The sequence below is a fragment of the Netta rufina genome, assembly GCF_964035555.1.
Source record: "Netta rufina genome assembly, chromosome: 1".
Lineage (NCBI taxonomy): Eukaryota > Metazoa > Chordata > Aves > Anseriformes > Anatidae > Netta > Netta rufina.
This window is the reverse complement of record NC_140123.1, coordinates 199,800,440-199,813,177: the sequence shown is the minus strand read 5'-3', so window position 1 is coordinate 199,813,177 and position 12,738 is coordinate 199,800,440. Positions and strand designations below refer to the sequence as shown.

The 12,738-nt window shown below is 50.9% G+C and overlaps 1 protein-coding gene across 2 annotated transcripts in view; it reads right to left on the bottom strand.

Annotated features, from left to right (window-relative positions):
• The window catches only part of FRMD4A (FERM domain containing 4A), a gene marked incomplete at both ends in the record, with an annotated part of 344,634 nt that overhangs the window by 30,107 nt on the left and 301,789 nt on the right, over window positions 1–12,738 (bottom strand). For both annotated transcript variants that reach the window (XM_084306545.1, XM_084306544.1), the window contains one exon: window positions 416–492. In XM_084306545.1, coding sequence (XP_084162671.1) covers window positions 416–492 — 77 coding nt within the window. The remainder of the gene's footprint in view (window positions 1–415; window positions 493–12,738) is intronic.

Sequence of the window (12,738 nt, the reverse complement as noted above, 5' to 3'; positions counted from 1 at the left end):
ATGCAGCACGGTCCCTTCAGCTCGCTCTCTCCCACGTTAGGTCTCTAAAATACGGAAAAAAAAACCACAAAACTCCTTGTTGAACAGACCGATGGGCTTTCATCCAGCCTGCCCCTGGTCCGGTGCCATTCCTGTCCGTCAAACTGCTGAATATTTCCATCCAAAGCGGCGTGGGTGCGAAACGGGGCGCACAGCTCCCAGCGGGATTTGGGGAGGACGCTCGGAGGGTGCCGAAGCGGAGGGAAGGAAAAAAAATCCCGCTAGGAGGGGAAAGCAGGGAGGCACACAAGGGCGAGAGCAGCTCCAAAGCCCGAGAAAAGAAGGGGCAGCCCCCGGCTGGAAGCGAGCCCCCCTCCCCCCAAAAAAAACAACACCACGGAGAGCCCGGCACGGCTCGGCACGGCTCGGCTCTCACCTGCGCGGATCGTGCACCTCCACCGAGAACTTCTTCTCGCGGAAATAGAGGTTCTCCAGCTGCCTCCATTGGAAGATCTGCGGGGGAGAAGCAGGGGGTGAGGCTCCTCCTCGCAAGCCCTGCCCGCGTCCCTGCCCTCCGCTCCCTCCCGGAGCCGCGCCGGGGGCTGCCCCGCTCCGCCCCGCTCCGCCCGGCCCGGCCCCTTTCCCCTTCCCCTTCCCTTTCCCCTTTCCCGATCCCTTTTTTTTCCTTTTCCCTTTCCCCGAGCCCCTTCCCCGATCCCTTTTCCCCTTCCCCATCCCCGTTCCCCGCAGGGAGGTGGGGATGGAGCCGGCTCCGGCTCGCCCCGCGCGCTTTCCACCCGCAAAAAAAGAAAAAGGACGGAAAGCCGGGATCCGGTGCCTTTTGCTTTTAATATTGAATTAATATTTCAGTTTTGATTTTTTCCCTTCGAGGGTGGGCAGCTGGGCCGACCCCACAGGGCAGAGAAGAGCTCGGAGGGGCGACGGCAGCCTCGCTTTGTAGGGCAGCTGCTTGGGGTGCGGGTCGGTGTCGGGGTGCGGCTCAATATTGGGGTGCTGGGTCCCCAGCCCGGCTTTGACCCCAGCTGCTGGCACCTCAAAATAAGATACAGACAAAACCAACGCTGCCCTGAGCAAGGAGGGAGGCTCGGGGCTGGTTCCCTCGGCCAGGAGCCGAGGCAGCAGAGCTCTCCCTGATTTATGCTCCCTCTGCCACTCCAGGCAGCTCCTGTGCAGTTCCTGCCCGACCCCCAAGGAAGGAGCTGGCTCCTGCCACGCCAAGATAAGCCGCTTGCCAGTGTCAGCGCTCCCGAGATAAGTAAACAGGAGGCGTGATTTGGTTTTGCACCGATGAAGCTCCTAGGGGAGGCGAGAACTCGAAAATAAAGCACGCCACAGCGGGGACCCGGGCGTTTTCTCTTCACTAGGGGCACGAGCGTTGAAAATAGTTGTGTTTGTGGGAGCTTCCAAGGGTTGTCTTTCTGTATTTTGCTTTTTTTTTTTTTTTTTTTTTCCTTTCTACGAGTGGACAGCCCCACTGTGCTAAATTTCGGTGTCCCCCTCAGACGCGCAGTTGCTCGGTGTCCACGGGGTCGTTCCCGTGGTGGGAGGGCAAAGAAAGGAAGGGAGACAAGGGGGATGGGGAGCTCGAAGGGCTGGGTTTTATGCCCTTGGAGGGCTGATTGATTCCTCCCGTGGAGAAATGAGTCCCTGCGTAAAAGCCACGAGGCCCGGACGGAGCACAGAAATACCTATTATATTCCCTGCCGAGATAGGACGGGTTTGGGGTGAAAGGGTTAAGCCGGGAACTTGCGAGCTGAATGTGAAGCCTGTCTCCCCTCCGAGCCCTCAGCGAGCTTCAGCCGAGCTTCAAAGGCTCCCAAAGGAAGTTTGGGGCCCAAACTCCCGCTGACAACAACAGGGGTCAAGCAGGAGACCGCCACGTGGGCCTCCGAAACATCCCTCTGCGCTTCCAGATGCCCGTGCGGACCGCAGAGGGGGGAACGGGGCTGCACAGCACGCGGAGGGGACGTGTCTGGGAGGCTCTCGGACACGTGGAACCCATAAGCGGCTCAAAACCCGGCGGTTCACACCCTGCAGAAATTCTCCCCCCTGTCCCTGCGTCCCCTGCTGTCATTCTGGCGTGGCGCAATGGGAACTGGAAACCCCTTTTTGCAGTTCCTGGGATGCACTGTGCAGGGAGACGCGGGGATTTGGGGATTTCCTACCCTCAGCCTCCTCCGTGTGGCTCTCGTGCCCTCACCCTGTCCTGTTTCGTCCTCTAACAAACCTCCTGGTGCTCAGCTCGTTAGCTGCAGCTCCGTTTCCCTTCGCTGATTAACTCCAACTGTCCAAACACGTGCACCTCCGGGGGAGCTGTCAGATGGCCAAGCGCAGGCGCCCAGGGACATTTCTTGTGCCCTGGGGTGCCCCAAAAGGCCCCCGCTGCTATCCCAGGGGGGAGCAGGACCCCTGTAGGGCCAGTGCCGTGTGTGCCAGCCCCACACGGATGGCTTGGACACCCAGCAGTGCCCCAAATGGCATTCAACACCTACACCTAACGGTGCTCTCCCTTTGCTGCCCAAATATCATCCAGCCTCCCCCTCCTTTTTGCCCGGGTTGATCCGAGAGGTCTCACCCTTCCTCCTGTCCTGGTTTCCAGGAGGAATCCCACCTGCACGAAGGCGACTGCCCCCAAGAAAACACAACCCCGCAGGAGGAAAACGCCTGATTCCTCCCTCCAGCCAGACCCCCTTGTGGAAACGAGCTGTTCCCTTCGCCGGTTGCTCGGCTTCCGCAGGGTTTCCAGCGGATGCCATTAATTGGGTGCCAGCTGCACGAGCTGCCGTGAGTGGGTCTTAAATGGAAGCGTAATTTTTACCCATCACGATCCTTTTACCACGCTGCTGCTCGCAGCCTTCACAGGGGAATAAGAGCCGCAGCAGGGAGCTGGTCATAATTTCAGCAGTCTTGTGGAAATGCGGCGACAACGGAGGCATGCAGGTTTTGGAGAGCCCGTTTTGGGCTTAGAGCCAAAGCATCCAAATTCATGGCAGGTTTGCCTCTTCCCACACAGACAGGGTCTGGTTTTGTGACATTTGGCTGTCTTTTTTGGTAGATTTTGCCCCCGTGGGTGGGAAGATCTCTATTGGCTTTCCTGGGGTTGTGTCAGGGGCGGAGGGACCTGCACGTTGAGATGGAAAACCACAGGTCTGGGCTTCCTCAGCCCAAAGGCACCTCGCAGCAGGGACAGGGACAGCATGTCCCCAACCACGCTGGGAATGAGGCTTAAGGAGAAAGCCCCTTGGTAACACAGCATGTCCCTGAGAGCACAGCTCCACGGGCCTTTAGAGGCTGCTCTCACTCAGAGCCTGCAGGCAAGGGGGCAATTAGTGGGGCTTGCGGCGGGGCGAGCCGCTGTGATGTGGTATTTCTCCCCCTGGGATCTCTTCTGAGGTCAGCAGCCCGCTTTGGATGGAGCAGCAGCGGGCAGCTTTCAGATGGGAACAATTTCTGGTAGTTGCCATCATTACAGGCTGCGCATGAGCTCATTCGGTCCTTGCTGGATGCTTAAGGAAGCCTCCCCGAGACGGGCTTTTGAGCACAGCTGCACAAAAGAGAATGGGAAAGAGGCTGCTAAAAGAGAAGAGAAGAGAAGAGAAGAAAAGAGGAGAATCGCCCTTTTTCCCTCTTCCTCTGAGTCAGAGATTGCGCAGAGGGCTCTGATTCATCCCGACAATATGACTGGAACCAGAGCTATCGCTCCATTTTGCAAGACTGCTTCTCAACCTGCAAACATCCGAGGGGCAGCCCGGGGAATAAATGTTCCCTATCGGACCACGCGTGCCATTTCTGATGCTTGGGGCGGCTACGGTGGGGAAAGCAGTACCAGAAATAGCTTTTTTTTTCTTTTTTCTTTTTTTTTTTTTTTTTTTTCAAAGCTGGCAGCTTAGAGAAGGAGCCAGGGGAGGGACCTGAGCCCTCCAGGGTGCGTTGTGGGGAATTCAGGTGCAAGCTACAGGCATATTCTGGTTGCAGAGCCCTTCCAAGAGGCCGGCAGGCTCGCCAGGCACCAGATGCTTGCGACTGGTTGCAAAGAGCTGCAGTCAAAGCCCTTCAGACGCAAGCTCCTTTTGTGGTTTGCTAGCTGCTCCCTAATTAAGCTGAGCCTGGAGGAGAGGAGGCCCGGGGATCTGCATCCACTCCAGCCTCGTGAGCCTGAAGAGGGTTTTTTACCGCTTTTATTGACCGTGGGGATGACGCGGTGGAGTTTGCACCCAGCAGGAGGTAGGGGCAGTGCGAGAGCACGTGAAGAATGCCAGAGGCTCCTGAGGAAGGAGGGAAGGTGTTTGCTGAGTGAGCAGAGGGGAGCGTTTCTGGCTGGGTCCTCATGCCCTTGTGTGGGGAGCAGAGTTCGTCGGTAGCTGGTGGCAGGGACAGGACAGAGAGGGTTGCCGAAGGGCAGCCGAGGTGGTTGGTGCCCAGTGCCCTCTGGATTCTGCTTCCTAAAGAAAAATGCCCAAATAATAACACCTGGAGCAATGCTCAGACTTCTCTGCCTCACGGTGAGGCAGGTTTCCTGATGCTGTCTTCTACCTGCTGTGCCCAGAGAGCTGGATTTGGCGCTGGGCTGGGCACCGTGCACTGCTGGGGACACGGTGGGAACCAGCAGTCAAACACTAGGGCCATGAGTAACCTGATTTATCTGGGAAGCTGGCCCAAATTTGAGCAGGAGGCTGGGCTAGAGACCTCCAATGGCCTCCTTGACGTGGATTTCTCTTTGTAATCATCAAATGAATGACCTGCTGTGACTGCTGCTGGACTCACCGACCTACACGGCATCTCCCGGTCCTTCAAGTCTTTCGGCTTCGTAGATGATTAATGCCTCGTTAAGTCACCCTATGCAGAAGGAACAATCGTCCCTCTAAATCACCACCGTAGCACTTAGACTGGGTGCTCTGAAACCCTTCTAGGAAAGGCAGGGAAACAACGTGGCACGTTTCTAACAGCTCAAATGCAACCCTTTGCTCTCCTACGCTACGGGCAAGAGCCAACCCTGGAGGATTTCCTGGTCCTAAAACTGGTCCTAAACAATGAAACTAAACAATGGCAGCCTCTTCGCACAGCTTGCTTGAGTAAAGCTCCAAACTCCCAAGTCTTTTTTTTTTTTTTTTTTCTTCTCCAGTTTAAAGACAAAGCAAACAGCAACACAAAAAATTCCTCCTCGGGAATGTAATTCCCTCCTCCGAACAAAGCAGCAAGCACAATTCTAGGGTCTGAGTTATGCAGGAGGTCAGGGCGGAGGCTCTGAGCGGTCCCTCTCTGGCTTGAAGCTCTGTGGAAATCACAGCTCCAGCCAAGTCAATGGCAGTTTTTGTCCCAGCGATTTCAGCGGGGCCACGGTTTCCGGCCGTGGATTTGTGTTCTGCCTCGAGCCAGTCCTGCTGCCATCAATCATACCTCTGTCAAACGAGCCGGAGTGAACGAGGAAGGGTTTGATCCACCACCTCGGCTCAAACAAACGGGATCTTGTTTCGCTGGCAGATTTACCAGCAGATTTCCACGGGCTGTCACCTCTGAATTAGCGTGACCCGGCGCTCGGGGTGCCCCCCGGGTCAGGAGATGAGGATGCTGCTGCACCATATCCCAGCCCTCCCTCCTGCCATACTTCCCTTCACTCCCGTACTTCTATTAGTTTGGGGCATTTCTTTTTTTTTTTTCTCTTTTCTGGAACAAAAAAATAAAAGGTTTCCTGTGTGGTTTGATGTGGGGAAGCAACCCCACCAATGATCTTCCCAGAGGCTTGCTGTCCTCCCTTCCCCCAAGGAAGGAGGGAGCGGTTTGGCTAAGCAGGACTTTTGGTGGTCTGTCAGCAATCCCAGCTCACTATCTAATTACTTCTTCCCCTCAGGCTTTGGGACTCTTTTTTTTTTTTTTTTTTTTTTGGCCAAACCGTTTCTGGTCCAACTTGAGATCCTTTTTGCTGCGTGCTGTTCTCATGGGACCACCCCACCAAAAAAATTCTGGCCTGAGCAAGCAGAAATGGCATCTCGGTCTATATAATCACCACTCCGCCTTCATTTCCATTCCGGAGAGATGATTCCCTATTAAATTTCAGAGTGGGTCATGTGCTCCGAGTGACAGCAAAGCATCAGATCTCAGAGCGAAGAGCTGTTATTTGGACAAAACATTATTTGCCTACATCACGTCACTTGATATTGGTGTCTATAGCTGTATGCACCCCGGGAGATCAGACTTCAATCTTATAGCTGACCAAACCCACCTACACTGCACAAACATTTGGCAGATGCTGTTAGATGTTGCGCTGCTGTCACCACGCTGAGTGCATCTTGATCAATACATTTGTAGAGAACTTTTCTTACTGATTCTTATATTTTTTTCCCTCCCTTTTTTCTCCTCTATGTGCACATCCAAGTGACTTTCTGACACACTGTTCTATGTCTTGCATAAAGGATGCCCAAGCTATTGCCCAGGAGCCAGCTATGGCTCACTCCAATGATTTATGCCACTCTCTTACCTGAAGATCCCCGTGCCTTCTCCAGCTAAAGGGGATTGGGCTAGATGATCGAGGACTAAGGGATTGGGCTAGATGCTCTTTCAAGGTCCCTTCCAATCCCTAACATTTTGTAAAGCACATCCACCTTGGAACCCAAACACAGGAACACCCATCCCCACCCCCTACCCAGTCATGGGATGATGATGCACAAACCGATTGGATTGTGTGCCTGAAAATACACCTGCCATGCAGGGTTTCTGCTTATAGGGTCCTACAACAGCAGGAATCCCATACACATGGCAAAGTGCTGCCACGCGTGACCTTCTGAGCCTCCTGCCCAGGCCACTCACTTCAAGATGCCTCAGATTTGCAGCCACTGAACTCCTGCCTGGCTTCACCTGGTGCTAGAGATGTCCAGACCTTTGGAGCAGCAAGTCCTGGTGAGCTGAGACAGCATTTGGGAAGGGTGAGGAGCCTGCTGCCACTTCAGAGCCAAGCACGAGTGCTTGAGGAAGCCTTGGTCTCGCTCCAGATCTCTTCCCTAACTCCAGCGTGCTGAGCTCCAATTTGTTTCACCTCGTGCTGTCAGAGTGATTTGTCTTCACATCTTGTTGAAGCTCCTGCTGTGAGCTGCAGAATCATTTAAGATTTGGCGGCTGCTTTAGTAGGGAAATACCCTTTAAGAATTGAATATGACACTTAGAGCAAGTGGATTTTACTTTGATGGGTACTCCTGTATTTTGTGAATGCGGATTCTTGCAGCAAACCCTGGGATTTTATGCCTGACAGTATCACCACATACACCAAACCCCAAAATAGTGCCGGCTTGCTTATAAGACAGCAGTGCCCCAGGCTATGTGTTAGTGCTTACAAGCATTATAGGTGATGGAGGAACCCATCTACATCGATAAAGGAAACTGAGCATGACTGTTGTATGACTGGCTAGCACGTTTTTAGAAGTCACTTTACCTAATCAGTCCTCCTTAGTCACAACCTCCTTAGCTGTCTGAGATCAGCCCTGTTTGGGAGAGACACTGAACCAAACTTTTACTAGCTTATATATGAGAAGAAGTGGTGCTTATGTACCTTATAGTTAATTCATCCTGATTCAGCCATGGCATATTCCATGGAGCCAACTCTTTCTGTCTTGTCCTGAGCTGTGAAGTCCTCGTCTCACTCCACAAAGTCGTTGTGTAGGTGAATGATAGTTTCTTTCTCTGGCCACTGTGATTTATACCCAGCTCCTACAGCTGTGCTGGTGGTGCTGACTGTGGGCTGGATGGTGAACGGGACTGGGAACTGCTCAAGGTTAAAAGTGGCTGCTCTTTTTTGGCTGGGTTATGCTGAGCCCTGATCACTTTGCTGGAGCAGTTTCTTTCTCTGGGCTGGGATGGGATAGGAGAGTGGTGAAGGCCACTGAAGCTGGTACTGCTGCCAGAAGTATTCACTAAATCACAGCCTAGCACCACGTCCAGCCAAACCCCATGGAAATTCTCCATCTTGGGGATAAAATCTTGCTTTCCAGCTCAATGCACTTTGATCCGATTTATTCATCTCCCAGTGCTCTTGGCAATTTTTTGGCCCAGTGGGGTGCAGTGGCAAGGCTGAGTGGGGTGCTGAGGACAAGTAGAGGAAGAAAGCAAAAAGGAGAAAAGCCTGGTGCTGGGTGGAGGGCACTCCAAACCGAAGCAAGCAGCCTCCAAAAAGGTGCTACTGAGGACACGATTCAGCAGGGAAAGGCCTTAAACTATGGGTGCTCTTTGGTGGCCACAGGTCTGGGTCTTAGATTTTGATACACAAGGAAATGGAGTGAGCAACCTCCTCCACGAGAAGGACCAGCAGGGTGAGGAACCTCACTTCGTGTCCGTCTCCCTCCTCCAGTGCACCGCATTTCCAAGCACTAAACCAAGACTGAATTACTGCACTATAAAACGAGCTGAACCTGCCGTGACCTGAAGACTGGTTCAGTTTACAGCCGAGTCCATAATCCAAAAAGCATGAAGGATCAGCCAGGGGAAGAGAAATAAAACCGTTGAGCAGAAGGAGTCAGCAGGTAGTCCTTAACAGCCAGCTAATCACGGTGAATAATTTATTACAGCGATGCCACTGAGACTCCACTAGCTTTTAAGGCAGCATTTCCTGGAAGTGTTTTCTGCTCCTCTTGCATCACTTGTAAATTTTAAATATTTTATCCCTGTCTGCTGTGCAAAGATGATTGCAAATGTCTTAGGAAATAATGCTGTTCTAAGAAAGGCCCAATTAGCCACGAGGACGATACGCTGTGTCCAGCCCCAGCTGGTTGTGGGTGTGCTAGAGAAAGGCCATTCTTTTCTCCATACACCCCGTGGCATGCCAGTGAGAGGAGTGCTACACGTGCTCCATGCCTCTGACAACAGAAAGCAACTCGCTGCCAAATCAAACACCCTCCGTGAGTGTGAGGGTTGATGGCACCTCTCAAAATCCTGCCTGAATATTACCAATTCAGCGTTGTAACTCCGGATAGAGGGGTCGCCCACCCCCACCCCCAGTCTTACCTTTAACCCTTCTATGCTCTTTATCTTTAACGCTTCACGTGGCAAGGATTTAGGCAAGTGAATTGGGCTCCCTTTAACTTAGTTGAAATTCACGTTTCTTTCACCTTTTTGGCTGTTCTGATGGTCTTCTCCGACCAGCTGGGATAGGGACCAATTTGTCATCTTCCTCCTCCCCAGCATTCATTAGTTTCTCTAAATTTCACATCAAGCCCTACTTTGTGTTTTTTTAAGTTACTGGCCTGTCATTCCTTCGCCACAGGAAGCACAAGTTTAACCACTCCATCAATGAAATTACTGACTTGACAGTGCTTCATTATGCCCTAAAGCGGAGAGGATCGCTATTTGTTCTGCAATAAAAAGGCTCTTAATTAGGCTGTTGCTCCTCCTGTGTAAATATCTCATTTTGCCTCTGGAACTGGGAAAGTTCACTCTATCTCTTGCTGTTCGGAAAAGGCCAAGTGACATCACGCAGCAATCTTTCACTTGCTGGACAAAATTAACGTGCTGATTATTTTGTCCCTGCTGGTGACGAGCAGGTGATTTGTCTCTAATCAGACCCATCGAGTACTGATTTTGCCCGTGCTTTGTGTTGCTTGGCAGGATGGCTCCAGCTCAGCTCTTCTTTTCACATGTGTAAATCAAGCTCTCACTGTTGTTTTGGATTTCCAACAAACACTGCATATTAAATTCTTCTACAATGAGAGTCCATAGTTTTGTGGTGACATTGCGGCAAGGGATAAAGTATTTTCACAGCATGCTTCGTTTGATCTCAGAGAAAGGATAACGGGGGGAAGAAATGGCAGAAATGGATGTTTGGCTGTCACAGGGGAAATTTTTGTCAAGCTACAGCTGAATTTTGGGATGCCCCACATTTTATCTCATTTCCAAAACTATTCTTTTTGGATTCTCTTCAGTCCACCAGAGAATGAGAACACTGATAATGTTTATGAGCCTGAAAAAAAAAGGCTCACCCTAAGTTTCTTAGCCACTAGCTTCTGGTGAAAGAAAATCAGATAACACCACGGAGTGGTATATCTTTCAGGGCAACCAAACCGTACCAGGCTCTCTTTAAGGTCATTTTATTTTTGGTGGTAAGTTAAACAATTTATCTGTCCGTTTGTTGGAAGTCCTTTGGCTGACTTTGTTCATCACTCATTCTTCAGCTTCAAGTTAATTGTTTACTAACTGCTAAGCTTGTGTGCACTGAAAGATGCCTTTGGGCTCTTATGGCAGTGCCAATATCCCCCTAGAACAACAGAGACGTGCCTGGTGCTACTGCAGCTGCTGGAACACGCAGATCTCACAGCTACAGGCTACAGCGCTGCTGCTTCATGCACGGGTCTCTTGGGACGGAGTGGAGTTATGTTCCTACCTGCTGGTTAAAATGAACCAACGTACCTGGACAATATAGCTGCAGAGAGGCTTATTCTTGCTGAAGACCTGGCTCCAAAGAATGTGCTTTGGTTTATCATGAATTTTGGAAAGTGCTGGCCCATGATGGTGGGTCTTGAGCCCAACAGGACAGTGACTCCTTTGTGATGTGCTTTTCCAAGGCACACCAGGATTGAAGGGCCCTTTCCCTTCACAGGGAAGAGTTTGTAGAAGCTACGTCCTCACCAATATAGAAGGAGATGGATTCTATCCATCCCAGAAGCTGTGCACTGCTGCTACAGAAACGACCCAAGTTCTGCAAGCCACTTGTGAACTTCTAGCATGCCTTGACATCCTGGAGGATGTGCAGGACACCATCTAGCAGGACATTCTCTAGCAGGACAGAAGCCATCTTTCCCTATTCTCTTCTTTTTCAGCTGCAGTGATGGATTTTGTTACATTTACTCACATAAGACTGAAACTTTTACATTTATTTAGCACCTAAGAATGAACTGCTGTCTGATCGTAACTGCTATGGACCAAACCTGTGTTTAAACAGTGAGCATTTCAGAGGCAGCCTTTGGCAGGGCTTACTGAGTCTGGGAGCTAGCCCCTGGACGTACCGGGAGAACGATATGCCTCAAAGTGATGGCTTTGGTTAGCTTTGGGGCTTCCACAGATCGAGGCAGGAGGGAACATAAAAATAGAAGCTCAGAGTCCCATTAGGCTCTGCAGCCCAGCACAAGCTGCATTCCAGTTTAATGGCCCTGCATTCCTGCCTGAACCACCTCCAACTAGGTGCCAGATACCCATCTCAGCTGCACCCCCAGTAATGCTGGAGGACTTCTGCCTCTGCTGCCAGCAAGATCAGGTTCTGGCCCCATGTCAGCCCCAATTCTCCTCTCCAGACTCATCCAACTCGCTGACAAACCCAGTTAGCTTTCTGGAGACACGTGGCTGGTTTACTTCAGCAATTTAATAAAAACATGGTTTTGACTGCCTGCTAACGGGATCGCCCGAGCTAGGCTCAGCTGCTTAGTGTGGGTTACAGTTTTACTTGCAAACACAGTAAGCATGGAAATCTATCTCGGATGACATCATAGGAAAACATTACTAGCTCCCTTAGAAGACAAGCAAGGTTTTTGCATGCATTTTATATAAATGCCTTGATTTCAGCTGGTTTCTCGCTACAATTTTCTGCTTGTGTTTCTTCCAAGGCTGATTTATTTTTCTGTTGCATTTTTTTTCAGTTTGTTTCTGGTGCTGGCAATGTGCGGGGATGAAATGACAAATATCAGAAAAGACACAATCTACTCCCTCCTCCCCTCTAATTTTACCTTGCAGAAAAGTTCATCAAAGCTCGCCCCTCCCTTTTGCACAGCGGAGACTTGAACCAGCCCATTCTGATGCAGTGAAATGAACCAGATCCTGTGGTAGGCTCCCAGATACCAGGGTTATCAAGTGCAATTTTACAATTTAATTACCAGGGAATTAAACACTGCGCTTCACTGAGGCTGTTGGGTTGCTCTCGCCAGAGGGTTTTACCACCTGTGCGGGGTAAGAAGTCTTTTATACTTGGTCTTCTGAGGGTAACAGCACACAACAGTGAAATTTTGAAGCCTTAGCTACTCTGTATATGTCCAGTCCCTGCTTTAGTCTGTGCATTTGGGAATACCCCGACCAACAGATGGGGTTTGAGAGCATCATCATCATCGTCATCTAGGCTGCCTCTTCACTGCTGTTGTCTCTGGATTGTGGCAATGAACAAACTTGAGCCTGGAAATTCCTACTCTCCCCTCCCACCCAACCTTCCCTCTCTCACTTATGACCACTTCTGCTAAGCTGCAGAAATTCTCAGTGGTTTACACGTCAGGCGGCGTTAATGTTTGTAGTTTCCTGGATTTCAAACATAATTTGCTGAGAAAAAAAAATCTGAATAAAGAGAAACCCCCTAGCTTTTAGGATTATGCTTGGAGAAAAAGGGTGGGAGATGCCCATGGTCTTTCTGATTCTAGAGGCAATGGGAGAGCTAGAGGCAGGTTAGGGGGGACACAGAGAGCCCAACGAAGATGCTTTCAAGCTCTAAAACTGGTGCTACAGATCAGATCACCATGTGCAGCTGAGAAAAAAATAGAGAAGCCAAGAAAGGAGACTTGACTCTTAGGTGGAAATGGATGTCTTATCTCTTGAAGTTGGAGTACCGAGCCTCACTTCTTCTTTCTTCTGATGCTCTCCCCTAACGCTCTCATCCCATCAGGGCTGAAAAAAAAAAGGCTATAGCTTCTGGATGGTTGAGTTCTGCCATGGAAAGGCACTGTTTTCCTCCAAAGTAATGTTTCTGCCACTAAGACTGACCTCTGAAGGTGTGTCTTAAGGACA